The 27,356-nt window shown below is 54.9% G+C and overlaps 1 protein-coding gene and 1 pseudogene across 4 annotated transcripts; both read left to right on the forward strand.

Annotated features, from left to right (window-relative positions):
* ZSCAN1 (zinc finger and SCAN domain containing 1) lies at positions 1 to 26,951 on the forward strand. 4 transcript variants are annotated; one of them, XM_032171429.2, is made up of 6 exons: positions 1 to 148; positions 1,957 to 1,998; positions 3,710 to 4,188; positions 6,456 to 6,550; positions 24,251 to 24,389; positions 25,230 to 26,951. In XM_032171429.2, the coding sequence occupies exons 3-6, from the start codon at positions 3,819 to 3,821 to the stop codon at positions 25,850 to 25,852; spliced, it is 1,227 nt and encodes a 408-aa protein (XP_032027320.1). In that variant the 5' UTR covers positions 1 to 148; positions 1,957 to 1,998; positions 3,710 to 3,818; the 3' UTR covers positions 25,853 to 26,951. The 4 variants fall into 4 exon arrangements, with proteins under 4 accessions (XP_032027320.1, XP_032027318.1, XP_032027319.1 ...); XM_032171427.2 differs by having other exon boundaries at positions 2 to 148; positions 1,957 to 2,197; XM_032171428.2 differs by lacking the exon at positions 1 to 148 and having other exon boundaries at positions 524 to 2,197.
* On the forward strand, positions 16,371 to 19,327 carry LOC116479282 (mitochondrial proton/calcium exchanger protein-like; annotated as a pseudogene).
* Positions 26,952 to 27,356: the final 405 nt, after the last annotated feature.

The following is a 27,356-nucleotide window of genomic DNA, read 5'->3' on the forward strand; positions in this document are numbered from 1 at the left end:
CGACGCCCGGCGTGATCCAGCGGACCAATGGCGGCCGCCCGCGGCGCGCAGGGTGCCGGGATGGGGTCCGCCCGCGGCGTTGGGCGCGCTCGCCAGCCCAGGGGTCGCCATGACCGAGCGGCCCAGGCCCGAGCGAAGCCCGCGCGCGGTGAGTCCGCCGCGGCCCATCCGTCCCTCCGCCCGCCAGAGCGTCCATGGGGACGCCCACCCGGGAGGGGCTCGGCGCCGCGTCGGCGGGAGCTGGTCCGGGATCGCGGTCCAGGGGCGCGCGTCGGGGGAGGCGGGCCCGGGCCCGGGCGGGGGCGGGCCGGGCCAGGGTTCCAGAGCCCGTCGGGAGTCCTGAGGTCGCAGTGGGGGAGGGAAGGGGAAGGCTAGAGGCCACGCGGCGCGGGGACTGGGGGGGCTGGGGCCGCCCCTTCCGCAGGGACCCCGACCCCTGTTGGCATCCGCCTGTCAGTTTGAGGCCGAAGCCCCTCTACGTACCCCCATTGCCCGCCCAGACACCGCTCAGCCGCGTCTAAGTTCTCCCTTCCACACCTGATCAGCATCCCGGGACCTATCTCCCTCCTGAACAGCCGCCCCCGGACCCATTTCCCTCCCTACCGGGCCCCCGGGCCCATCCCCCACTGGAACAGCAGCCCCCGACCCGTCTCCCTCCCTACAAGCTCCTCCTCCCCGCCCCAGGCCCATCTCCCTTCTGAGCAGCCGCCCCCGACCCATCCCCCACCCGATCACCCCACCGTCCTCCACCCAACCAGCCGTCCCCAGCCGTCGTCGCTGCCCCTCCCCCGTATTCCCAGTGCGCTGCCCTTGCACACTTCCCCAGCCCATTTATTATGGAGCTCCTCCGTGTGGCATCCTAAGCTCCCAACGCCCTCCCCACTGTAAACCCCCTTCTCAGAGCCAGAACCATTCACTGACTGGCGCAGTGAACACGTCTTCTATGTCACTAAGCATCCGGCATCAGCGGCAAAGCCCTTCTGCCCATCCCCACAATAGAATTTGGGGCTCGGGCTGCAGATCTCAGTGCCCATGGCAGGTGAACCTGGCCCTTCCACAGGCACTGAGCCCTCCAAGTGACACTCTCTCACACATACACATCCCCAACATTAATCCCAGACCCCCACCAAAGTAGACCTCTAGGACCCCAGGGCCATCACAGCATTACCCATGGGGGGGCCCAGATCCTCCTCACCAGCCATGTAGACCTCAGTCCCCTCCATATCATCCCAGGCCCTCTTCATCTTCCAGAAACAGCCACCCATCAGTCCAGGACTGTCATCAGCTCAGGTACCCCCACATTGGCCCAGGTGTTCCACATCAGCCCCCATATAGACCCCAGACACACCCATGGACCTCTGGTGCCTTCTGCTAAGACCTCCTCTTTACCCTCATGCCCGATAAACTTAGCCTCTCCTCCCGCAGACCTCAGCCCAGGACCCTGAAGGATGCTGAGGGGCTACAGCCCCCCTCCCTAGAGTCTCCAGGGTGAGCTGCCATGAGCACCTGAGAGAGTATAAGGTCTGAGGCCCCAGGGCAAAGGGACTTCTTGAACCTGTGGAGCTTCAAAATGGGCCCTCTTTTCTTATTCAAAACTACATATATAAAAGTGTGAATACAACATAAGAGAGCATTTTTGCCTGTGGCCTCGGCAGGGAAGACCAAGCTGGTAGTTTCCCAATCAGGGTGCAGGTGGCCGGGTACGCTGACTCGAAGATGGCTGGCTGGGCACAGTCCCCGTGAGTTGCCTTTTCTGCCACCCTGCACATCTCCTTTCTCCTGGATTGTAAAACCAGATGCACAAGAACTGCAGAGTGTATGAAAAATGCAGCAGAGGATGAAGAGGGAAAAATTCCATGGAATCCCTCCTTTTCACTTGTCATAAGCATTTGCCATATGGTTAAAAATCCTTCCTAAAGATGTCTTGTTTTGTTTTGTTTTTCCATGTTGATGAAGGTCACATGGGATCCCGACACCATTTGGAGGAGATTCAGAGAAGTATGAACAGCACAAAGCACTTGGCCGCCCTCCGTGGGCGTCTTCCCAGGAGTCACTTTCTATGACACTCATGCATCATCCTGCATCCCACGTTCCCTGTGCCTCATGTCATCTGTACATCATGTGTCTACTCCCCGTGATCATGTCATGGTGTTGTGTACTGGGCACGGTTGAATACTCCCATCACATGATGGAGGAGGTAGTTGATCCCACCACGTTCCACTGTTGGGCACTTTTGTAGTGAATCTTGTTGCCCGAATCTTGCATCTTGCACGCAGTCTACCAAGTGTTCTTGATATATAAATGGCCACAGTGCTTTCCAGAAAGGTCGTGCCAATTTATATTCTCACCAGCGGATCAGTGCAGAGTACAATTGTTAAAGACAAACAACCGAAACCTCCCTGCTTATTTTTATTTTTACAACTTTTAATGTTTTCTTCAGTTATATGTTCACCATAGTGGGCTTGGAAAAATGTACAAAAGGTAACTTCTTTTTTTTTTCTTTTTTTTTTTTTTTTTTTTGAGACAGAGTCTTACTCTGTCGCTCAGGCTGGAGTGCAGTGGCGCAGTCTCAGCTCACTGCAATCTCCGCCTCCTGGGTTCAAGCGGTTCTCCTGTCTCAGCCTCCTGAGTAGCTGGGATTACAGGTGCGCGCCACCACGCCCAACTCATTTTTGGTTATTTTTTTTGAGATGGAATCTCATGCTGTCACCCAGGCTGGAGTATAGGGGTGCGATCTTGGCTCACTGCAACCTCTGTTTCCTGGGTTGGAGCAATTCTCCTGCCTCAGCCTCCCAGGTAGCTGGGATTAGAGGTGTGCACTACCACGCTGGCTAATTTTTGTATTTTTGGTAGACAGGGTTTCGCCATGTTGGTCAGGCTGGTCTCGAACTGCTGACCTCAGGTGATCCACCCATCCCGGCCTCCCAAAGTGCTGGGATTACAGGTGTGAGCCACTGCACCCAGCCACAAAAGGTTATTTTTAAATTACTCTTCCCACTTTCCCTCTCTTTTCAAAGTCTCCAGTCTCCCCTGCCCGCTTCCTGGCCTCCACCCCCAGCTTGGACTTGGTAGGAAAGGCAGGAAGACAGCAAAGATAACACCATGGGCAGAGCTGCTGCTGGTGGTGCTGTCATCCATTATTATGTAGCCCACCTGGCTGCTTCCATTTAAATGGAATTTAAATGTAAAATTCAGTTCCTATTTCAGGTGCTCCCAGTCACATGTAGGTGGCTGCATGGGTAGAGAATGTTTACATCCCTGTAGGAACTTCACTGGGCAGTGATGGCCACACCACGGGGCAGGCATTCTTGTTCCTGCAGCTCGTCGGTCAATGTGTGTTGAATGACTAAATGAGAGGGAGATAGACACTAAGTAAGGGAAAAAGTTGTGTTCAGAAAGTCATGGAGGTTGTGAAGACAGCGCCATGAGGATGATGGCCAGGACATCTGCGAGGGGAGGAGCTGGGTGGGGGGGGGAGGGGCTGGGGTGGGATGGCAGGTGCAAAGGTCCTGGGGCAGCCAGTGGCTTGAACTCGGTGCAGAGTAGCCTGTGAGAGGCATGTGGAAGATTAGGTCAGGAGGTGGGAAGAGGTCAGGTTAGTTCCTTGGGGTGCTGGAGGTCAGAACAAGGAAGTAAGGAGCCGAGGGGCATCCTGAGAACGGAGGGCCACCATCTGATGTGGCCCCTCTGTCCCTGCCCCTCTCTGCAGGCCCCTGATTGCTGATTCTGCCCGCCTGCCACACCGGCTCTGTCCGGAGCCACTGGGACTCAGGATCCAGTCCACACACACCCCTCAGAGGGGCCCTGTGGCCAGAGAAATGCTCCCACGGCCCAAAGCCCCTGCCTCCCCCAGACGCCCCCAGACCCCAACCCCCAGTGAGCAGGATGCAGACCCTGGGCCAGCAAGCCCCAGGGACACCGAAGCCCAGCGTCTGCGCTTCCGGCAGTTCCAGTACCACGTGGCGGGCGGGCCGCACCTCGCGCTGGGCCAGCTCTGGACTCTGTGCCGCCAGTGGCTGAGGCCCGAGGCGCGCTCCAAGGAGCAGATGCTGGAGCTGCTGGTGCTGGAGCAGTTCCTGGGCGCGCTGCCCAGCAAGATGCGGACCTGGGTGCAGTCACAGGGCCCCCGAAGCTGCAGGGAGGCCGCCAGCCTGGTGGAGGACCTCACACAGATGTGCCAGCAGGAAGGTGAGAGGCGCAGGCTTCGTGCCCCGGGCCGGGCCAGGGGGCCTGACGTCGCCGAGGACCGAACTGCCCTCCTTCCCGCCCACGTCGCTCCCACCCCTGCCCGGCCCCTCCCGACCAGCAAACCTCTCCTGCCCCGCGGCTGTGTTTTTAATTATTTTTACATATAAATGTGCTGCACGCCTCATCTGCCTCGAATTTCTCACTCAGTCGGTGATTAAAGATCCCTCCATTTCCCATGCGTCCATCTGTCCTGTGGCTTTGTGTCAGCTGCTCCTCACCGGCTGCTCTCTGGGAAGGAGGCTCCTCGCCACTTCTTCCCAGCCACCTGCAGCGCCTCCTGCAACACTCAGGAATCCTAGAGATCCTTAAGCCTTCACAGGGCGCAGGCCCCATGGCTGGCTGATGGTGGGGAGAGACACTTAGGTCTGCATCCCGACTCTGGGAGCTGGGAAATTGGGGGTTCAAACTGGGCTCCCTCCCCGTCTCCTGTCTCAGCTCTCCTCTCCCCTGAGAGGGCTTTGTCCTCCTGCATCTTTGCCCCTGTGACCCCACGTCGAGATTCCATCCACCCAGGGCCCAGTCCCATGAGTGGGGCTCTTTTTTTCCTAGTGACAAAAGTGCAGGGATTGGACACTGGGAGGCCAAAAGAGGCAGCCACGGATGGTGAGAGCAGTCGTGGCACTGTGGCCTCGGGAGGGCTTCCCCAGCAGGGCCCCAGCAAGGAGGGTGCCAGGCAGCCACGCTGCAGGAGCAAAGGCTGGGAGTGAGAAGGGTTGGATCAGAGCTCAGAGAAAAGAGGGCTGGAGCGAGGGAGAGGAACAGGCCCTCCCTTTGCACCCTCCCACTACAGCATTTCCATAGGCTAACAGTGATGAGCAGTTTGCGGAACACAGGGTCCAGGGTCCCCTTACTGCCCCAGGGGAGCCGGTGCCACGCTTAGGAAAGCTGTGACAGCTGAGCTTTCCAGAGGCGCAAGGGTAGCCCTGTAAGCGGCAAGGCAGAAGCCAGATGAATTGGCCCTTTGAACTCTCTGCCCAAAGAGGGGGCCCAAGAGCACTGGCTTCTGGCGCTCCGTGGACCTCACAGCCATCCCAGCCCAGAGCCACCCCTGCTAGGTTTAATGTTCCACGGTCACTCTGGAAATTCATCGTTTTTGAGCAAAGGGCTCTATTTGTCTTCCACAGCGGTGGTCTGCTTTCTACATTCCATATTTTGAGCCTACGAAGCAGTAGAGCAAGTATAATGAACAGCCCTGCACCGGCCACCCAGCCCTATCAAAGCCCAACCTCCAGAAAGGCTGACTTGGGGTTGTTTTAAAAGCAATACCTATGGCCAGGCACAGTGGCTCACCTCTGTAATCTCAGCACTTTGGGAGGCCAAGGCAGGCGGATCACAAGGCAGGAGTTCAAGACTAGCCTGGGCGACATGGTGAAACTCCGTCTCTACTAAAAATACAAAAATTAGCCAGGCGTGGTGGCGCATGCCTACATTATATCCCAGCTACTCAGGAAGCTGAGGCAGGAGAATCACTTGAACCCAGGAGGCGGAGCTTGCAGTGAGCCAAGATCATGCCACTGCACTGCAGCCTGGGCGACAGAGCGAGACTCCGTCTCAAAAAAAAAAAGGAACAAACAGTGGAATCAGCTGAACCCCTGTGCACGTCTCCTAGTCCTGTTGTCCCCCGCTCTGCCTGACACCCCAGACGTGGCCGCGGTCTTGAATTTTTCTTAATTAAAAAATAAATAGAGGAGGGGTCTTGCTGTGTTTCCCAGGCTGCTCTCAAACTCTTGGGCTCAAGCAATCCTCCTGCCTCAGCCTCCCACAGTGCTGGGATTACTGGTGTGAGCCACCGCGCCTGGCCTGGTTCCCACGTCTTGACCCTTCTGTCAATGGTGTCCTGAACCCTGCTTCAGCAGTTGTCCTCTGTGCACACAGCCCTGGGGGGCTTGGGGAGCAGAGGGGTCACAGTGTCCAGGCCTCCCAGTTAGTCAGTGCTGCAGTGCGTGTCCTTGTGGGCTTCTGGAGGCGCACAGCGGTGTGGAGTATGAGCGAAGAGGGTACTTGTCCTCAGCGGTCCTCGGTGTCACCACAGGTTCCTGCCCAGCAGCCACGTGGAGGGACAGAATGACAGCCCTGCGGCCGCTCTTGCCTGCGCCTCAGGGGTGCTGCAGGGATGTTCGGGGAAAGTCTGCCCTCCCCAGAAGTTCTGGAGAATTGGGGGCTCTGGGAAGAATAGGCCCCTCTCACGATCCCTTTCTCCCGCACAGTTCTGGTATCTCTGGACTCGGTCGAACACCAGGACTGGAGTTTCGGTGAGGAGGAAGATGGGAAGAGTCCAAGGTCCCAGAGAGAACCATCGCAGGTGAGCCCGGGGCCCCCAGCTCCGTGCTCCTGCACCCCAGGGCGTGCGTGCCGCTCCCGGGACGGCCTCAAGGATGCCCCATCCAAGGACTGTGTGAGGTTGTCCCCAGCGCTCCCAGGAAGCCCGGCCTCCAAACTCCCCGCCTGCCTCACGGATTCCCCAAGCTTCCTGGGGCTCAGTGCTGGGCGAGGGTAGTCAGCGCAGGTGTGTGTTTGCCGTGTGCCTCTGGGCCTCACCCTGGCCCCTCCTGTCCTTTCCCAGCCTCGCAGTTAGGACCCATCCTCCTGTGTCACCCACACCAGATGCTGGGTGTGTTGAGAAAGTCCTGCCGCCCCTGATCATCTTCCCTCAGTGAACCCAGGATTCTGGGCGGGGCCAGAAGCAAACGCTGAGGGCTCCCCTGCAGCTAGACCTGCTGTTGCGCAGGCCTCAAGGCGACGGGAGGGGCCCGGCTTGGTTGGGAGCCAAGCGGATCTCCGTGTGGCTGGAGAGATTAAAATCAGGGGTGGGGCCACGCAGACGCGTGAGAGAAATCCAGGAGTAATGGGAAAATCACAAAAGAACAAAAGTAAGAACCGTTAAGTGAGTAGCGTGTGTTCGTATGATCAGGGCTACTGTGAGTTTGACCACTTTCTGCCCCTGGATCTCGGTATTGGAGCCACAACGGGAAACACAGCACGGTCGAACGATGAATGGAGCAAGGTTTTGCTCACAGAGCAGAGACGGGGCCAGAGCACCGTTGCCCATGTGGCTGTCAGGCGGGGGCCAGCAGGTCCCTCCTAGAGGGGGCCTGACCTAACAGTGGGGCTGTCCAGGTGCCACGTGAAGCACATACCTGAGCAGAACAAAGGGGCACACGTTGGGAAACAGACCCCCACACAAGGCACTGTGCCCAGCATAAACTGGGGGGACCCCTTATCTCTTGGTAAGGAGGTGTTCTAGGCCCAAGGCCCACTCTCAGGCAGCCGAGTAACAGGCTGAAAGACTGCACATGTGTCTCTCCCACTGGCTTAGTCCATTCTGGGTGCTACAGCAAAATACGGCTGGGTGTGGTGGCTCATCCCTGTAATCCCAACACTTTGAGTGGGGCCTCATGGGAGGCTGAGGTGGGAGGACCACTTGGTCCCAGGAGTTCAAGAGCAGCCTGGGCAACATAGCAAGACCCCATGTCTAAAAAAAAAAATTAGCCAGGTGTAGGGGCGTGCACCTGTAGTCTTAGCAACTCTGGAGGCTGAGGTAGGAGGATCACTTGAGCCCAGGATTTCAAGCCTGTAGTAAGCTATGATCACATCTCTACACTCCAGCCTGGATGACAGAGTGAGACCCTAACTCAAAAAACAAAAACAGCAGGGCGCAGTGGCTCACGCTTGTAACCCAGCACTTTGGGAGGCTGAGGCAGGCGGATCATGAGGTCAGGAGTTCAAGACGAGCCTGGCCAACGCAGTGAAACCCCGTCTCTACTAAAAATATAAAAAAATTAGCCAGGCATGGTGGCGGACACCTGTAATCCCAGCTACTCACGAGACTGAGGCAGGAGAATCACTTGAACCCAGGAGGCGGAGGTTGCAGTGAGCCGAGATCACGCCACTGCACTCCAGCCTGGGTGACAGAGCTAGACTCAGTCTCAAAACAAACAAACAAAAAACCATAGCCCGGATGGTTTATAAACCACAGAAGTGCTGGGCATGGTGGCTCATGCCTGTAGTCCCAGCACTGTGGGAGGCCAAGGCAGGCGGATCATGGAGTCAGGAGTTTGAGACCAGCCTGGCCAACATGGTGAAACCCCGTCTCCACTAAAAATACAAAAATTAGTCAGGCGTTGTGGCACATGCCTGTAATCCCAGCTACTCAGGAGGCTGAGGCAGGAGAATTGCTTGAACTGTGGAGGTGGAGGTTGCAGTGAGCCGAGATCGCGCCACTGCCCCCCATCCTGGGCAACAGAGCAAGACTCCATCTGGGGAAAACAAAACAAAACAAGATCAAAAAACCACAGAAGCTAATTTCTCACAGTTCTGGAGACTGGGAAGTCCCAGGTCAAGGTGCCAGCAGATCCAGTGTCTGCTGAGGGTCGGCTGCCTCATTCACAAATGGTGCCCTCTCCCTGTAACCTCACAGGGTGGAAAGGGCAGGAGAACTCTGGGGCTCTGTTAAAAGGGCACTAATCCCAATTTTGAGGGCTTCAACCTCATGACCTGATCCTCTCAGAGGCCCTACCTCCTAATGCCCTCTCCTTGGGGGTTAGGGCTTCAACATATGAACTTTATAGACACAAACTTTCAGACTAGAGCAGCAACAAAATCGAATCGCTTCCCCTTCCCTCTGACACTGGACAGGGCCATGTCCTCATTCTTCTTCAGACCACAGGCCCCTCTCTCTCCTTGTCTGAATGATAACCTTGTCTCTCTTCTTTGTCCTCTTGAACAATAACCTCCAATCCCTGGCTGTGTTGGGACCTCGATCCCTCCAGCACACTGTTGATAGCTTACGTGGCCCCGGGACACCCCCACCTCTCTCTCCGGGCCACCCAGCTTCCCTCATCCTTGACTGAGGTTGCTGGCCTCCCCTCCAAGCCCCCCAAGCCCTCCGCACCTTCCACTCACAGCCCTGCAGTATCTTTGCTTTCCTCCATGTTTTCTGCATTTTGGGGAGGGGGCATCTCACTGTTGCCCAGACTGGAGTGCAGTGGTGCAATCACGGCTCACTGTGGCCTCGAACTCCCAGACTAAGGTGATCCTCTCACCTCAGCCTCCTGAGTAGCTAGGACTACAGGTGTGTGCCCCACCACACCCAGATAATTTTTATATTTTTAGTAGAGACAGGGTTTTGCCATGTTTCCCAGGCTGGTCTCAAACTCTTGAACTGAAGTGATCCACCGGCCTCAGCCTCCCAAAGTTCTGGGATTACAGGCATGAGCCACCATGCCCGACCTTAATTAGCTTCTATAGATAATGAGTTTTAATCCATGAAGGCCTTGTTTTAACTTACATGCGGCCATGTTGTTTGAAATGCTTGTTCCCTGGTGCCATAAAGAAATAGCACTTGAACATAAATTTAATTTCCTCAGCAAGGCCATTTTTACTTTCTGCAGAAAGGGTACACTCGCCAGCAGTTTTGCCACGAGAGTACACTGAACAAAGGAGACAGGGTCATTTATAACCTGATGCATCCACCCTACTGCTGTGTCCGGTTTCCGTTGGCTGGAACAGGCCCTCACATTCTGTATTTGTCCCGATTGGCTAGTAACTTAGAACTTTTTTAAAGAGGCAGCCAGGCACGGTGGCTTGTGCCTGTAATCCCAGCACTTTGGGAGGTTGAGGCAGGCAGATCACAAGATCAGGAGATTGAGACCATCCTGGCTAACACGACGAAACCCCATCTCTACTAAAAATACAAAAAATTAGCCTGGTGTGGTGGCAGGCGCCTGTAGTCCCAGCTACTCAAGAGGCTGAGGCAGGAGAATCGCTTGAAGCCGGGAGACAGAGGTTGCAGTGAGCTGAGGTCACTCACTGCACTCAGCCTGGGCGACAGAGCAAGACTCCATCTCAAAAAAAAAAAAAAAAAGAAATTTTCAAAAGAGGCAAAGGCAGAGGAGAACAAAGGAAGAAGGAAGTAACTTGTGGAATGCTGAGAAAGGTAAAAACACCTTCAAATAAGGAAGAGGAACAGGCTATGACCTAATGCTTGCTTGGACCTGTATAAGCACAGCAGGGCAAATATTTAGGCTAAATTATGGGAGCTGAGAACATAAAATACATTGATTTTTTTTTTTATTATGGCTAGTGGATATTTAAGAATGTTAGCACAGGTCTTTGAATAAATTTTGCTTCTAAGAGAAGTTACTATTTATTCCTAATTAGATGGGGAGGAAAGTCTTTGAAGAGGAACTTCTACTTTACTTTTTTGTTTTGTTTTGTTTTGAGATGGAGTCTTGCTGTGTAGCCCAGGCTGGAGCGCAGTGGCACGATGTCGGCTCACTGCAACTCTGCCTCCCAGGTGCCGGTTGAAACAATTCTCCTGCCTCAGCCTCCTGAGTAGCTGGGATTACAGGCACATGCCACCATGCCTGGCTAATTTTTGTATATTTAGTAGAAACAGGGTTTCACCATGTTAGCTAGGCTGGTCTTGAACTCCTGACCTTGTGATCCACCCGCCTCAGCCTCCCAAAGTGCTGGGATTACAGGTGCAAGCCACTGCGCCTGGCCTTACTTTACTTTTTACAATATGAACTACTTTACTGGGGAGTTCATGAAGTCCCATCATATCTGGCCAATTTTTAAGTGACAAAAACTTACTTTAACTTTTATTTATCATCATTATTATTTTGAGACAAGGTCTGGCTGTGTCGCTCAGGCTGCAGTGCAGTGGCCCAATCATGGCTCACTGCAGCCTCGACCTCCCAGGCTCAAGCGATCCTCCCACCTCAGCCTCCCAAGTAGCTGGGACTACAGGCACATGCCACCATGGCTGGCTAAATTTTTTACATTTTGTAGAGACAAGGTCTGTGTTGCCCAGACTGGTCTCAAAATCCTGAGCTTAAGTGATCTGCCCACCTCAGCTTCCCAAAGCATTGAGATTACAGGTATCAGCCACCGGGCCTGGCCAAATTTTAATTTATTATTTATTGTGTCAGAATATCTATGCCCGACTGGGCACAGTGGCTCACACCTGTATTCCCAGCACTTTGGGAGGCGGAGGCAGGCGGACCACCTGAGGTCAGGAGTTCGAGACCAGCCTGGCCAACATGCCCAAACCCAATTTCTAGTAAAAATACAAAAATATTAGCCAGGCGTGGTGGCTCACACCTGTAATCCCAGCAACCTGGGAGGCTGAGGAAGGAATATCACTGGAATCCGGGAGGTGGAGGCTGCAGTGAGCCAAGATCGTGACATTGCACTCCAGCCTGGGCGACAGAGCGAGACCCTGTCTCAAAAAATATATATATATATATGCCCAATACAGCAATGGAGATGATGACTATGGGAAATATAGGCCAAGCTACAGTGAATGTGAGGCATACCCATTTTTCAGATGCTATATGGTCACCTTCTCAAGAGCATACAGCAGAGAAGGACTCATTTAGGGGGACAGGGATGGTGTCAGAGGTTCCAGAGGGCACCCAAGGGAGGCCGAGACTGCACCATCCACGCCACCTGGGGGAAGCCAGGGCCAGAGGTGAGCACTGCCACTGGGGCTGCCTACTGTGTTCCTGTGTCTGACGCCAGCCTGAGGCAAGTCAGCCTGAGTCCCCAAGTAGGAAGATATGTTGGCATCAGGCAGTTGGGAGGAGCCCTGGGTACCCAGTGTTGGTAACCTCAGTGTCCTTAGACCGGTCACTCTAGTGTTGTTCCCGGCAGATCTCCGCGACCCCGGAGAGCCTCCCTGCTGTGGGGTAGCTGCACGAGCCACCTAACACCTGCCAGCGTGACCCGCTGCTGGGACACGGGCTCTTCAGGGCAGCTCTGGCCTCAGTGGTCACCTCCCGTGGGACGTGTTTAAGGAAAAACTTATGTTGTGTCTGGGTTGCTTCATGCATGTGACCTCAGAGGAATCTAGGGCACCCATTCCACCTGTGGGCAGTTATCCAGGTTTGCACAGAGATCCAGTCTTTTTTTTTTTTTTTTGAGATGGAGTCTCGCTCTGTCGCCCAGGCTGGAGTGCAGTGGCACGATCTCGGCTCACTGCAAGCTCTGCACTTCCGGGTTTACACCATTCTCCCACCTCAGCCTCCCGAGTAGCTGGGAGGACTACAGGTGCCCGCCACCACACCCGGCTAATTTTTTCTATTTTTTATTAGGGACATGGTTTCACTGTGTTAGCCAGGATGGTCTCGATCTCCTGACCTCGTGATCCGCCCGCCTCTGCCTCCCAAAGTGCTAGGATTACAGGTGTGAGCCACTGCGCCCGGCCAAGAGATCCAGTCTTTACCCTGGAGTGGCTCAGCCCAGCGAGGGTCCTTCTTTGCCTGCTGGGGCATGAGACCACACCCCAGCAGTGAGCTGGGCCTTGCATGGGTGCTGTGCGACGGGCCTAGCCAGGAAAGCATTCTCTGAGGGTGTCTAGGTTCTAGTGGGTAGGATACGAGAGCAGAGGGGAAGGCAGCTGAAGCCCACGGCATGCAAACATATACCAGGAACACTGGTAAATGGGGCCTGCTGCCCGTCTGTATGAGAAAAACCCCCTTCTGTGATCTCAGCGGCCTTGGGAACCTTCCCAGGAGGGCTATTCTGGGCTTTCTCTCCCAGTGTGGGAGCAGTTGTGGACTCCAGAGTGACGGGGCGGGGTGAAATTCACTGTCCAGTGCCCTCAGTGCCCGTGGGTGTGGGCACTGCCTGCACATGGTCAACACGCCTCCCCAGGCTGCTCATGGAAAAGGAAGCAGTGGGGTGAGGTTCAGGGTGGCGGTGGCCGCCTCCTTGGAAAGAAAGGCACCAATCTGGCCAAGGGGTGCTTTCCACCCCAGATCCTTGTCAGGACTCAGCTGAGGCCCAGGCGTTACAGGACAAGGGGAGGGCAAATCAGGGTGTTCCTGATGACAAGGAACTGTTTTCCAACAGGGCATAGCGTTGCTTGGCACCCCTGAGCAGTTGTGATCAGAAGCCAGTGGATATTTATTAGTGACCACTCCCTCTGTCAGACGGCCCAGCCCATTCCTTCCTCAGCCCCAGACGTGGGTTATCTGGGCAGTCTCCCAGGTGATCGTCTGCAGGGCCTGTGCTTGCATCGCTGAGGCCTTTGCCTGAGTAAACGCTGCTTCTTCTTTAGTGCCCCAGCCCGTGGTGTGCCCCGTTCCTTATCAGGCGGTGCAGTGGCCAAGTGGGGGTGAAGGTTCTCCACTGTCCTGGCCGATCTACAAAGGTTTGTAATTCGTTAACTCTTTGGGGCCGTGTGGATACCCACATTTGCTGTTGGCAAGTCCCCCTTACTTGGGGGGCTGAGGCTTGAGGATCGCTCGAGCCTGGGAGGTCAAGGCTGCCATAAGCCAAAGTCACGCCACTGCATTCCAGCACTCCAGCCTGGGGGACAAAGTGACCCCGTCTCAAGAAAAAAAATTTAATTATATATTTTATGACCACACTGGTATAAAGATCAATATATTCTAGGCCGGAGTAGTCTTTATGTTCGTTTTTTCCATTTAACTTTAAAATGAATTTTTTTTTTTTTTTTTTTTTTTGAGACAGAGTCTTGCTCTGTTGCCCAGGCTGGAGTGCAGTGGCGCGATCTCGGCTCAATGCAAGCTCCGCCTCCCGGGTTCACGCCATTCTCCTGCCTCAGCCTCTCCGAGTAGCTGGGACTACAGGCGCCCGCCACCACGCCCGGCTAATTTTTTGTATTTTTAGTAGAGACGGGGTTTCACCGTGGTCTCGATCTCCTGACCTCGTGATCCGCCCACCTCGGCCTCCCAAAGTGCTGGGATTACAAGCGTGAGCCACCGCCCCCGGCCCCTAAAATAAATTCAAAGATCATCATGAGAGCCCCTCTCCTGCACCAAAACAAAGTTTCGTGGGCCATGGTTTCTGTTTCTGCATCTAATGGAGGCATCTAACCTGGGTAGACCACAGTTGTTGGCCACGGGCTTCCTCAGCCTCCGCCGGCAGATGTGCTAATCTGACTCCCTCTCCCATCCCAGACTCCACGCGGAAACCACAGCCGCGCTCAGAGGCCATCCCCTCACCACACAGCAACTCAAAGGACTGTCTTTTTGGGGGGTCATGGGTGGGGAAGGCTGCTGAGGTCCTCCCACCCCTCTCCCACCAGGGCCGCTGTGGCTGAGAGGATCCTTGTTGGCACTGGTTTTGGCTGTGGGGAGGGGCTCAGCCACAGCAGGGTGCCCCAGCGTCCCTGAGCGAGCCGCACTTGTGGAGGGAGGGGCCTTAGGGCTGAGGCCTGGCGCCCGCGTGGAGCGGGCAGCTCCAGGATCGGGGCACTGATGGTGCTGGTAAGCGCGGGCCCAGGCATTCCCACTGCCAGGGTGCTAACACTGCATGAGGCACCTCTGCTTTTGAAGTCGTCGGGGATTAGAGAGTGGGAGCATAGGTGAGGGACAGGTGGAGCTGCTCTGCGCCGGAGCAGCCGGCTCGCCGGGAGGCGCTGTGGAGTGGGCACAACTGGCGATCGCTGAGCGCATACAACCGCCTACCATCGGGACACCTTTTGAGAAATGCTTCCTTAGGCGGTTTCGTCACCGTGCATACATCGCAGAGGGCACTCACACACCTACACGCACAGCCCATGGCTCCTAGGCTACAGACCTGCACAGCACGGGGCTACACTGAATACTGTGGGCAACGGTAACACAATGTTGTTTGTGGATTTAAACATAGAAAAGATACAGTAAAAATACAAAATAGAAGATAAAAAATAGTACACTTGTATAAAGCACTTGCCAGGAAGGGAGCTTGTGAGACTGGAAGTTGCTCTGGGTGAGTCTGAGTGGTGAGTGAATGTGAAGGCCTGGGAGGTTATTGTGCTGTGGACTTCATAAACGTGGTGCACTTAGGCTACTAAATTGGCAAATATATTTTCTTCTTCAATATAATTTATCTTACTGTAAGTTTTTGCTTTACATTTTTTTTCTTTCTGAGACAGAATCTCACTCGGTCACCCAGGCTGGAGTGCAGTGGCACGATCCAGGCTCACCGCAACCGCAACCTTCTGGACTCATGCGATCTTCCCACCTGAGTCTTCTGAGTAGCTGGGAACACAGGCACACATTACCACACCGGCTAATTTTTATATGTTTTAAAATTTTTTTAGTTTTTGTGTACATGGGGTTTCACTATGTTGCCCAGGGTGGTCTCAAACTCCTGGGCTCAAGCGATCCTCCCTCCTCAGCCACCCAAAGTGCTAGAATTACAGGCGTGAGCCAGTGTGCCTGGCCTAAAAAACTTTGACTCTTGGGGCCGGGCACGGTGGCTCACGCCTGTAATCCCAGCATTTTGGGAGGCCGAGGTGGGCGGATCACGAGGTCAGGAGATCAAGACCATCCTGGCTCACATGGTGAAACCCCGTCTCTACTAAAAAAAATACAAAACATTAGACGGGCGAGGTGGCAGGCGCCTGTAGTCCCAGCTACTCGGGAGGCTGAAGCAGGAGAAGGGCGTGAACCCGGGGGGTGGAGCTTGCAGTGAGCCAAGATCGCGCCACTGCACTCCAGCCTGGGTGACAGAGCGAGACTCCGTTACAAAACAAACAAACAAACAAAAAACCTTTCTCTTTTATAACAACATATTAAAACATGAACAAGCCAGGTGCGGTGGCTCATGCTTGTAATCCCATCTCTTTGGGAGGCTGCGGTGGGCAGATCACTAGAGGTTAGGCATTCGAGACCAGCCTGGCCAACATGGTGAAACCTCGTCTCTACTAAAAATACAGGGCGTGGTGGTGCGCACCTATAATTCCAACTACTCGGGAAGCTGAGGCAGGAGAATCGCTTGAATCCAGGAGGCGGAGGTTGCAGTGAGCCGAGATCACACCATTGCACTCCAGCCTGAGCAACAGGAGCGAAACTCCGTCTCAAAACAAAACAAAAAGCCTGTGTCATTTTATAAGAAATAAACAAATGATACATCATTATCCCACAAAAACGTTATGCTCTGGGGGCAGCAGAAACAAAAGGTTTGTTTGAAAGAAGCGGAAGAAGGATTAAACCTTTATAAAAAACAAAAACATCGGAGCTGGGCGCCTCCTGTCCGAGGCCAACCGCCGCCGTCAACTGTCCGCTCGAACCGGGCCTGAGGAGCCGCTAAGACGGCGAAGAGCCGCAGCCGCGGCGGCGGAGGAGGAGGAGCCCGCGCAGGAGGCCGGAGCGGCCACCGCGCCCAGGCACATGGCGTCCACCTTACTGAGGAGCTGCCGTGGCTGGGCGCCCGCCAGCCTCCCGCCGCCGCCTCGAGTCACCGCCCCGCGGGGTACTCCGGGGGATCCTGCTCATCTCAGCTTGCGAACACCCTGGGGTTGAGGAGATGCCTTAAAGTTTCATTTGGCTGCTGCACGCCCATCCACCCTGTGTAACCGTCCTTGAGAGGCGATCACCTCAGCTGTTGGACTCTGAGGCCCAAGTGCCCTCGCACCGTGTCCAGAGCGCCGTGGACCTCCACCTCTGTGGGTTTTGTGGTCCTGGAGCCTCGGTGCCTTCCTGCCCGTGGCTGGCACTCTTCGCGCCCTGTTGGTGATGACTCGGTAGTAGGGAAGTCCCTCGGGTCCTTGAAGGATAAGAACAAGAAGCTGGAGGAAGGCGGCCCGGTGTACAGCACCCCCGCAGAGATGGTGGTGAGGTCCCGGGGACAGAGGGTGCTGCGCGAGCTGAGGCACTACCATGGCTTCTGCCTGCTACAGATCGACGCCAAGATCGCAGCACGCATGCTCTGGCGCATCCTCAACTGCCACACCCTGACCCGCCGGGCTCGCAGGCAGTTCCTCCGGATCTGTGCCGACCTCTTCCGCCTGGTGCCGTTCCTCGTGTTCGTGGTGGTGCCGTTCGTGGAGTTTCTGCTGCCTGTTGCTGTGAAACTCTTCTCCACCATGTTGCCATCCACATCTGAGACTCAGTCTATCAAGGAGGAGAGGCTGAAGAAGGAGCTTCGGGTCAAGCTGGAGCTAGCCAAGTCCCTCCAGGACACCATCGAGGAGATGGCCTTGAAGAACGAGGCAGCCAAGGGCAGCGCCGCCAAAGACTTCTCTGTTTTTCCAGAAGATCCAGGAGACGGGGGAGAGGCCCAGCAATGAGGAAATCATGCGTTTTTCCAAATTATTTGAGGATAAGCTGACCTTGGACAACCTGACACGGCCACAGCTGGTGGCCCTGTGCAAGCTGCTGGAGCTACAGCTTTCTGCGTTTCCAGCTCACCATGCGGCTGTGCTCCATAAAGGCAGAGGACAAGCTGTTTGCTGAGGAAGGGGTGGACAGCCTAAACGTCAAGGAGCTGCAGGTGGCATGTCGGGCACGAGGCATGCGGACCCTGGGCGTCAGGGAAAACGGCCTGAGGGGCCAGCTGAAGCAGTGGCTGGACCTGCACCTGCATCAGGAGATCCCCACATCGCTGCTCATTCTGTCCCGGACCATATACCTCCCGGACACCCTCTCACCAGGTGACCAGCTCAAGTCCACACTGCAGACCCTCCCAGAGATTGTGGCAAAGGAAGCGCAGGTGAAAGTGGCCGAGGTGGAGGGCAAGCACGTGGACAAGGCCAAGCTGGAGGCCACACTGCAGGAGGAGGCGACCATCCAGCAGGAGCACCGCAAGAAGGCGCTGCAGAAGTGTCCGGAGGTGGCGAAGGATGTTGAGCCCGACTGTGTGAAGCCGCTCCCCAAAGGCCAGGGGCCCAGCTGCAGCAAGAAGTGCCTGACACAGTCCTGCAGTCAGAGACCCTGAAGGACACTGCCTCCGTGCTGGACGGCTTGAAGGAGGAAGAGATCACTAAGGAGGAAATCAACATCCTCAGCAATGCCTGCTCTAAGCTGCAGGAACAGAAGTCACTCACCAGGGAGAAGGAGGCGCTGGAGCTGCTGAAGGAGGACATGCAGGACTACAGTGAGGACTTGCAGGAGATCAAGAAGGAACTTTCAAAGACTGGTGAAGAAAAATACGTGGAAGAATCTAAAGCCGGCAAGAGACTGACAAAAAGGGTGCAGCAGATGATCGGGCAGATTGACGGCTTGATCTCGCAGCTGGAGATGGACCAGTGGGCCAGCAAGCTGGCCCTGGCCAAGGGCGTGCCCATGGGGGAGAACGTCATCAGTGTCGCCCAGCTCATCAACGCCATGAAGCAAGTCAAGCACATTCCCGAAAGCAAGCTCACCAGCCTGGCTGCAGCACTGGATGAAAACAAGGATGGCAAGGTCAACTTCGACAACGTCGTCAAGGTGATTGAGCTGGTGGACAAAGAAAATGTTCACATTTCCACCAGTCAGGTGGCCAAGATTGTAGCAACACTGGAAAAACAGGAGAAGGGGAGGAGAAGGAGAAGGTGGAGAAGGAGGTCGCAGAGGTGAAGAGCTAGAGCCACTGGCCTGGGCACCTGTGCTCCTGCTGCACTGCCACCCTGGCGAGGGCTGTGAGAGCGATTTGTGGTGATTCTTAGTGGCTCATCTAATACTTTGGCTGGAATAAATCAGAGACTTCCATAATCAAGCAAATTGTAATTTTCATCATTCCACGGAAATTCAATCTGTCTGGAATCCCGGAACCCCTCCACAGAATCATATCTGGAAACACACTGTGGTGTGGCTGCCACGGCCTCCTGGCTCGAGGCGGCCAGGCCAAGGCAGGAAGGCGCCCCGCTGTGTGTGGCCTCACGTCTGAGCATCTGACTGTGCTGCCCTGTGCCCAGGAAGGAGAATGAGGACCACATGGACTCTGCCCACACAGAGCTGGCTGCAGTGCCCACCCTCAGAGGCATCAGGAGACACAGCCTGGCCTCCTCAGGGCTGAAGATGCCTCCATTCACCTGTGGACCTTGATTTCTAGATTTTAGCATCAATAGACCTGTCTTCCTGCACACTTTCAGTTGGATCTGGGTCACTGTGGAGGCAGAGGTATCTGCCATCTCTGTGGCCTCTGGAGAGTGACATCTCCCTGCTGGCAGGGCCGGTTCTCACCTGCAGTTTTCCTTGTGTATCGGAGCTCTTTCTTAACTTTCTATTTTCCCCCAATTCTTTAAGCAGTTGATTGGCACAGTTTTCCCACACTGGTCGGCCTGCCCCAAGAGCCATCTCTGACCCAAGCTGCGTGACTCTGATGTAGCCCTGGCTTGGGTGGTGCTTGGGCTGCACGCCACGGGGGCTGCAGTGGATTTGCTGTGTCAGGGATGAGCCTGGCTCAGGGGTTGGTGGGGCTCTGAAGCACATTTGGGGTTCTTTGTAGCTTCTAATGTGAGGTTTGAGTCCAGTGCACCCACAGCAGCATGCCCTTCTCACCCCTTGCAGTGTTGCAGGCTCAGGCCGCTGGGCTCCTTTAACAAGCAGGCTGGTCACCGAGGCATGGAGACGAGGCACAGGGCATCCCCTGGGACTTCAAGGGCAACACCCGCAGTGCTTGGGGTTTGCCCTGTGCCCTCTGGGTGGGGTGGCCTCCCCACACTCGGCACTCAGCAGCATGGTCGGGCTGACCAGGGCATGGGCAGGCGGCGTCCTGTGGCACCTCCACCCTCCTGCCCAGCTGGCCGTGTCACACTCATCTTTTAAAGGTCAGGTTGGTTCCTGGCAAAAATGTCCCTCCGGGGGCCTCCAAGCATAGGATTTGGAAGACAGAGGAATGGCACAGGCAGCCAGGAAAGCAGCTGCGCTCAGACTATGCCTTCTCCATTACTTGAAGCTTCTTTTTGTTCAGCCATTAAAGAAACTTGACAAAATAGGAACAGCAGATATTTCTCAATTGTAAACCTTTGTGCAGGGACAGTTGGCTTCCAAAGGCTTTCAGATTTCAATTATTTGAAAAAGAAGTTTGTTTCAGATCCTTAATATTTATGAATTCTCAAAAAAAATTGATGAATAGGCATTTTATAGCTTTAACCCTGCAAGTGTTTCAAGCTGTGTTTGTTAATTAGTATACTAACTGCCCTGGGGCATGTAGGTAAGTGTAAACGATGTGGTTTGAGTCAAGTTTTCATCTGTAATCCCAGTGCTTGAGGTGGCCAAGGCCGGAAGATAACCCGAGCCCAGGAGTTGGAGACCAGACTGGACGATGGAGTGAGACCATGTTACTTACTTTCTTTTTCTTTTTTCTGAGATGGAGTCTTGCTCTGTTGCCCAGGCTGGAGTGCAGTGGCATGACCTCGGCTCACTGCAACCTCCACCTCCCGGGTTCAAACGATTCTCCTGCCCCACAGACGAATGCCATCACACCCGGCTAATTTTTGTACTTTTAGTAGAGACGGGGTTTCACTATGTTGGCCAGGCTGGTCTCGAATTCCTGACTTCAAGTGACCCACCTGCCTTGGCCTCCCAAAGTGCCGGGATTATGGCGTCAGCCACCAAGGCCGGCCCTTTTATCTTTTGAGACGGGGGGTCTCACTCTGTCACCCAGACTGGAGTGCAGTGGTGCAGTTATAGCTCACTGCAGCCTTGACCACCCAGGCTCAAGTGATCATCCCATCTCAGCTACAATTACAGGCTTGAGCCACAGTGCCTGGTAATTTTCTAATTTTGGAGAGATGGGACTTAGCTATGTTGCCTACACTGGTCTTAACTCCTGGTCTCAAGCAATTCTCCAGCCTCAGCCTTGGCCTCCCAAAGTGGTGGGATTCTAGGTGTGAGCCACTGTGCCTGGCCTTTAAAATTTTCAATCTCCCCAAAGCCTCCAAAATATTTAGTTAGTTCTTCAGAAGTAGCTGGGCTCAATCCACCCATGAAAACCTTTCGGGGGGTTCTTTCCCTTTTCAAGCTTTGGCTCTTTGCAGCAGGGGTGGGCGGTGATCCTATCAATTTGCCATCCAGCTCCTGTTCTTTCCGTTCCAAGGCCTTAAGAGCACTAGCAGCGTTTTCCAAAAGCACAGATACAAATCCCCTTGATCTTCCAGTAACTGTTTTAACTGTGCAATCTGCAACTTCCCTAAGTCAAGACACATCGTCAGATCTTTTTGCTCCTAACACTGTACCATCATCCTGCAGATCTTGGATCCCTCTGCAATTTCCTCTGTGTTGCTTGTGGTACTCATTCAGGTCTTTGCTGATGGAGGAGTTGCAGGCAGGGGGGTACTGGTGCACATTCAGGGTCAGGCAGCAGCGTATGCTACAGAGTTGGATTTCAAATGGCGGTGGAAGAAAGTCATTACAATTTTACGGGATCACTGTGGTGTGTGTGGTCCGTTGTTGACTGAAACGCCATTACCCCATGGGGAGGGGCTGCCTGAAGCCTATAAGGGTAGCTGCCCGAAGCCCTTTGAGGGTAGCACTCTAAGGTCCCTGAGATCCCATGGGCATAGCTCCCTGAGGCCCTGGCGGGAATGACTGTTGGAACCTCAGTGGTAAGTGATGCCAGTGTTTCTGTGGAGCACATTGCTGGGGTCCCTGGTGGTTCCCACCGCATAGCTGATACCCGTGGCCCCTGCTTTTCTTCTTTGTTCATAGCGATCTCCTGGCATCTCAGGTATGCATTATCTCACCAGTGAGCTTTTTCAGGTGGACATTGTCGGGTTTTTTTGTTTTACTCCACTGTGTTGCTGCAGATTTTCAATGGGTCCTTGAGTGTTCTGGGCTATTCTGGCTTGTGAATATCTGTCTGTAGTTGATTTGTGTGTGGGTAGTGGGAGGGGGAAATGAAGGTTGCTATCTCCTACTCCACCATCTTGGTGATGTCGCTTCACTCTTTCCTTTTTTTTTTTTTCCAAAATAACCCAGCACCATTGCCCCAACTAAAGCCATTAAGATAATTCCTGGCTGGGCACAGTGGTTCATGCCTGTAATCCTAGCACTTTGGAAGGCCGAGGTGGGTGGATCACTAGAGGTCAGGAGTTCAAGACCAGGCTGGCCAACATGGTGAAGCCTCGTCTCTACCAAAAAATACAAAAATTAGCTGGGTGTGGTGGCACGTGCCTATAGTCCCAGCTACTTGGGAGGCTGAGGCACAAGAATCGCTTGAACCCACGGGGTGGAGGTTGCAGTGAGCCGAGATCGCGCCACTGCACTCCAGCCTGGGCAACAGAGCAAGACCCTGTCTCTAAAATAAATAAAATAGAGCCATTAAGATAATTCCTCAACAGTAAGTTGCCAGGCATTCCTATTTCCTCCTTTATTCTTGTTTTCGTTTTGTTTTGAGACCGCGTATAGCTCTGTCGCCAGGCTGGAGTGCAGTGGTGCAATCTCAGCTCACTGCAACCTCCACCTCCTGGGTTCAAGCGATTCTCCTGCCTCAGCCTCCCGAGTAGCTGGGACTACAGGCGCACGCCATCACACTCAGCTAATTTTTGTATTTTTAGTAAAGATGGGGTTTCACCATGTTGGCCAAGATGGTCTCGATATCCTGACCTCTTCATCCACCTGCTTCTGCCTCCCAAAGTGCTGAGATTACAGGCGTGAGCCACCGCGCCTGGCCCCTTATTCTTGTTTTCTTTTTCTTGGTTGCTTGTTTTGCATCAGGACTCTCCCAGGGTGTGACTGCTCTCACATGCATCTCCCTCCCCCCTCCAATCTCCCCACCTATCATCCCTGAAACAATAAACCTGGGTCCACCTCTGGAAGGATAGGAGCCCAGATCTGTGGCCAGTGGCTCACTCGGGCTACGGGGATGTGTTTGCATTTGAAGGTACAGATAAGGCCCCGGGAATGTCTTGGTTTCTGTGCCCGACCCAAGTGTGTCGATAGCTCCTCAGATGCTCCCCGAGAGTCAGGAGAACTAAGCACGCCCCTCTCTCCACACACACAGGCCACCCACTCTTCTCTCCATGCAGCCCCTCTGCTGCCCTTGATGAGTCACAGACGCCAAGGTGGGTGAAGTATGGAGGAGCCTGACTGTCCACAGCGGCCCCCAGTAGCCAGGTACCAGGAAGAGGGGTAAAAGGGAGTCCCGCCTTTACTCCTGCAGATGGTGGCTCCTCTGGTTAACGATTTCAGAATTCAACATGTTTTACAATCAAAACTAGCATTTGATAAGAAATAAAAATCAATAACCCAGCCAAACACACCATCCATATACTCCCAACGTGAGAGCAGGAAGAATCTTGTGCCTTAACTCCTTTCCTGCCACCAGCTCCCTCCCTCCCTCCTCCATCTCTAGCCCAGCAATCCCTCTACTCTGGTTTTGCCCAGCTGTTGGGAATCTTGGACAGCTTCCTTAGGCCCCTGTGCATCCAGGTAGGGCTGGGGCAGCAGAAAGCGAAGACCCACTCAAGACAGACCTTGTCAGTGCATGCTTGACTCCTGGTCTTTTCTGATGCTTTGTTTGACTCGACATACCTCCTCCAACAGCTTGATTTGCATTAATAAGTGTCACTGTGTTTTCCTTTGACATGACCCCGTTGCAGTTTGCCGAGCTCTTGATGGTACCAGGCTCTGGGCACGTAGCACCCACATCCTCATTGGAAACCCAGAGAGCTAAAGCTCCTCATCCAGGGCCACACAGCGAGCAGGGCTGGAGCCTGGACACCAAGCTAAGCCCCTCTGTTTTGAATTCTTGCTCTTCAACCACAGCTCAGTCTCCTCCCAGGAAGTGGTGATCCCCGCTTTGGGCGGGACAGGGTTAGGTGCATCAGAGGTCATAGGTCGCAGGTGGGATGTGAAGCCTGTGAAGTTGCCCTCCTCTGGGCTTGTGGGCAAGGACAGTGCAGTCTTAGGGGACGGGAGTTAGGAGCCCCAGCAGGTAACAGTGACCAAGCTGTGGCACGGGTCCCCTGGCTCCATCTAATGCTCTGTTGTCACTGTCCTGAAATGATCAACGATTTTTTAACAAGGGGATTTGCATTTCCATTTTGTACAGGGGCCCCTCGAATTCTGTCTCAGGTCCTGGTAAGAGCTCCTTGGGAGTGGTTATTTATTCTTTGTATAAGCAAAGTCTTGCTGTGTTGCCCAGGCTGGTCTCAAACTCCTGGCCTCAAGCAATCCTCCGGCATCAGCATCCCAAAGCACGGGAACAACAGGCGCGCCACCACACGCTGCCCTGGGAGAGAGCCTTTGGGAATGATGCCCGTTCCTTTGTTGTTCGGTAGTGGTGGGGAGGATGGCTCCTGAGGGGCAGCTGCCGAACAGTCCTGTGCTTGCCATTCTAGGCGTCTGAGCTGATTCTGGATGCAGCGGCAGCAGCCCCAGCACTCCCTGAGGAAAGTGAGTGGCTGGAGACTACCCAGCTCCCACAGAGTCTGCACACCAGGGTGGAGGCCGAGGTGCCCCGTGCCCCTGGCTTGCTGGGTGAGTCTGGCTCCTGTGTGGATTAAGGGTTGGAAATGGAGTTTGGGACCTCAACCCAAAGCCACAGACTTTGTTAATGGGTTGAGATGGGGGCTTCAGTGGTGAACGCCACACTTCCCCCAGAAACCATGCACACCTCCTGTGAGGACTGAGATCTGGGGCCCCTAGAACCGCCACGTACATCATTCACCCCACGAGAAGGGCCTCAGCCTCCCCACCTGAATGGCAGCCAAGGCAGACAGTCTGAGAGTGTTGGAGCACGGGGTGACCCAGAGGGCCAGCCAGGTAGGAACAAGGGGCCAGTGCTGTGGGATCTGCTCCCAAAACATGTGCCCTTTTTTTTTTTTTTTTTTGAGACAGAGTCTTGCTCTGTTGCCCAGGCTGGAGTGCAGTGGCGCGATCTCACTGCAACCTCCGCCTCCTGGGTTCAAGAGATTCTCCTGCCTCAGCCTCCTGAGTAGCTGGGATTACAGGCACACAGCACCATGCCTGGCTCATTTTTGTATTTTAGTAGAGACGGGGTTTCACCATGTTGGTCTGGCTGGTCTCGAACTCCTCACCTCATGATCCACCCTCCTCGGCCTCCCAAAGTGCTGGGATTACAGGCGTGAGCCACTGCGCCGGCCACATGTGCTCTTGTATCTTAAAGGACAGAACAGAAGGCACAGGAGCCGTATTGAGCAGAGGAAGGGCCTGGACTTGGCTCAGTCACTGGGGTCCTCCGGGGCACAGGAAGGACACAGGGAGCACAGGAAGGACACAGGGAGCACAGGGAGGGCACAGGGAGATGCCAAGGCCATCCACTCACTACAAGTGACCCATCTCCCTCGCCCTCCACAGGGTCCCGGGCCCGCCTGCCTCTGAAGCCGAGTATCTGGGACGAGCCTGAGGACCTTCTCACAGGGCCCTCCTCAGACCTGCGGGCAGAAGGGACTGTGATCTCAGGCCCCAAGGGTCCGAGTGCTCAGAGAATCAGTCCCCGAAGGAGAAACAGGAACACTGACCAGAGCGGCCGCCACCAGCCATCCCTCAAGCATACCAAAGGTGGTACCCAAGAGGCTGCTGCAGGCATCTCGGCAGCGCCGCGTCTGCCCCGAGGTGGGCGGCCCTTCCAGTGTGCCGACTGCGGGATGGTCTTCACCTGGGTCACCCACTTCATCGAGCACCAGAAGACCCACCGCGAGGAAGGGCCCTTTCCATGCCCCGAGTGTGGCAAGGTCTTCCTGCACAGCTCCGTCCTCACAGAGCATGGCAAGATCCACCTGCTGGAGCCACCCAGGAAGAAAGCCCCCCGGAGCAAGGGCCCCCGGGAGTCCGTCCCACCCAGGGATGGAGGCCAGGGCCCAGTGGCCCCTCGCAGCCCCAAGAGACCCTTCCAGTGTAGCGTCTGCGGGAAGGCCTTCCCCTGGATGGTCCACCTCATTGACCACCAGAAGCTCCACACGGTCCACGGCCACATGTGAATGACCAGCCTTGGGCCTCGGCCACCCGGCCCTGAGTCCCTTGGGGGAGCTGATGGGCCCCAGAAGATGGGGGACATCCCCCAGCCCCACCAACCCCCAGCCACCTTGGGACTCCTCTTGAAGGACACAGGCTGCTTCTCGGAAGATCCTGGACACCTGCTCTGAAGCCGAGCACGGGATGGGGCTTCCCAGGGTCTCAGCTGAGAAGCAGCAGTTCCACAGCATAGCCTGGTCAGTCCTGCACATTGTTGTTTTGCAAGTGGCTTGAAGAGGAGTTTCATTCGCGTCTCATCTTTCAGAAGCCTTGTCCAGGTCTCCCTGTGAGCACCTGACTCAGCGGCAGATTCTGCCGCTGGGTTTTCATTTCACTGTGGATATCCCTGAGGCCATGAGAGCGGGAGCCGGCCTGGGCAGCTCCAACTCCACAGAAGGGTACAGCTGACCCCAGCTGCCCTCCTGCCAGCTCAGCCCCCTTGGAACCTAACAGATAAACAGGGTTTTGTTTTTTTCCTTTTTTGGGTAAAGTACATGCAACATAAAATTTACCATTTCAGTCATTAAAAATGAACAGTTCGGTGGCATTAAGCACATTCACAACACTGTGCAACTACCAGCACTCTCTAGCTCCAAAGACGTTTTCGTCTCACCCAGAAAGAGAGCCCACAGGCCTCAGCACGCCTTCGCCGTTCCTGCCTGCCCTGACGACCAGAATCTGCTTCCTGTCTCTATTTCAGGCGCAGTCGTTAGGCCTGCCCAAAACTGACCTGCCTATATTTTGTTTGACTTACAGAAGGATTTTTTTTTAGATAGACGCCAACATTTGTTTAAACCATAAAAATCTGGCTTTCTGGTCTGCCAGGAAGAACCAGATGGTCCCCAAAGAGTGGGCCCGCCTCTCCTGCTAGGCTGGAGCAGAGTGTGGGCAGGCGGTGACGTCACAGCGGGGAGCCAGCCTCGGACTCGGCTTCTCACCCGTCCCCAACTCATTGTTGTCGGACACTTGTCCCCTTTCAAGCAAAAGCCTTAAAAGTTTTTGCCTTTTTCTTTTTCTCCTCCCAACTTCACTTGGAAACACAGTGTTGGGCTGACTGTGAATCCGCACAGGCAGAGACATTTTTCAAGTCGCCTTCTAAATCAAAAGCCTTTGGACTTACCCACGTCACATCCGCCTGCTGCTGCTTCTCAACCAAGCTGCCCCCACTCTCGGCCTCTGTCCCCGACGGCCCTCTCGGGCTGTGCAGCTCCCACGGACCTGCCGCTGCCTTCACTTCATCCTCGCTGCCGCGCTTGCCTTCTCACGCTTGCCTTCTCAGAGCGCCCCCTAACCGGGCCTCCGGACCTTGCTTCCCGGCTCCCTCCAGCATCCCCAGCTTTTCCCTGCAGTCCCCACTGGGGGCTCCCGGCTCTATCCTATGCCTTAATTGCTGGTGGGCTCCAGCTCCCCTCCTGGCACCTTCTCTCTCATCCTGCAAAGGAGGAGCTTCTTCTACCGAGCTCAGGATGG

The sequence above is a fragment of the Hylobates moloch genome, unplaced genomic scaffold (assembly GCF_009828535.3).
Source record: "Hylobates moloch isolate HMO894 unplaced genomic scaffold, HMol_V3 SCAFFOLD_12, whole genome shotgun sequence".
In the NCBI taxonomy this organism is placed as follows: Eukaryota; Metazoa; Chordata; class Mammalia; order Primates; family Hylobatidae; genus Hylobates; species Hylobates moloch.

Bases quoted from the DNA above. Each gene is read 5' to 3' on its own strand.
- ZSCAN1 (XM_032171429.2), top strand. From the start codon at position 3,819: ATGCTCCCACGGCCCAAAGCCCCTGCCTCCCCCAGACGCCCCCAGACC. The intron at 4,189-6,455 runs GTGAGAGGCGCA...TCTCCCGCACAG, and splicing joins ACAGATGTGCCAGCAGGAAG to TTCTGGTATCTCTGGACTCG. The intron at 24,390-25,229 runs GTGAGTCTGGCT...CGCCCTCCACAG, and splicing joins CCGTGCCCCTGGCTTGCTGG to GGTCCCGGGCCCGCCTGCCT.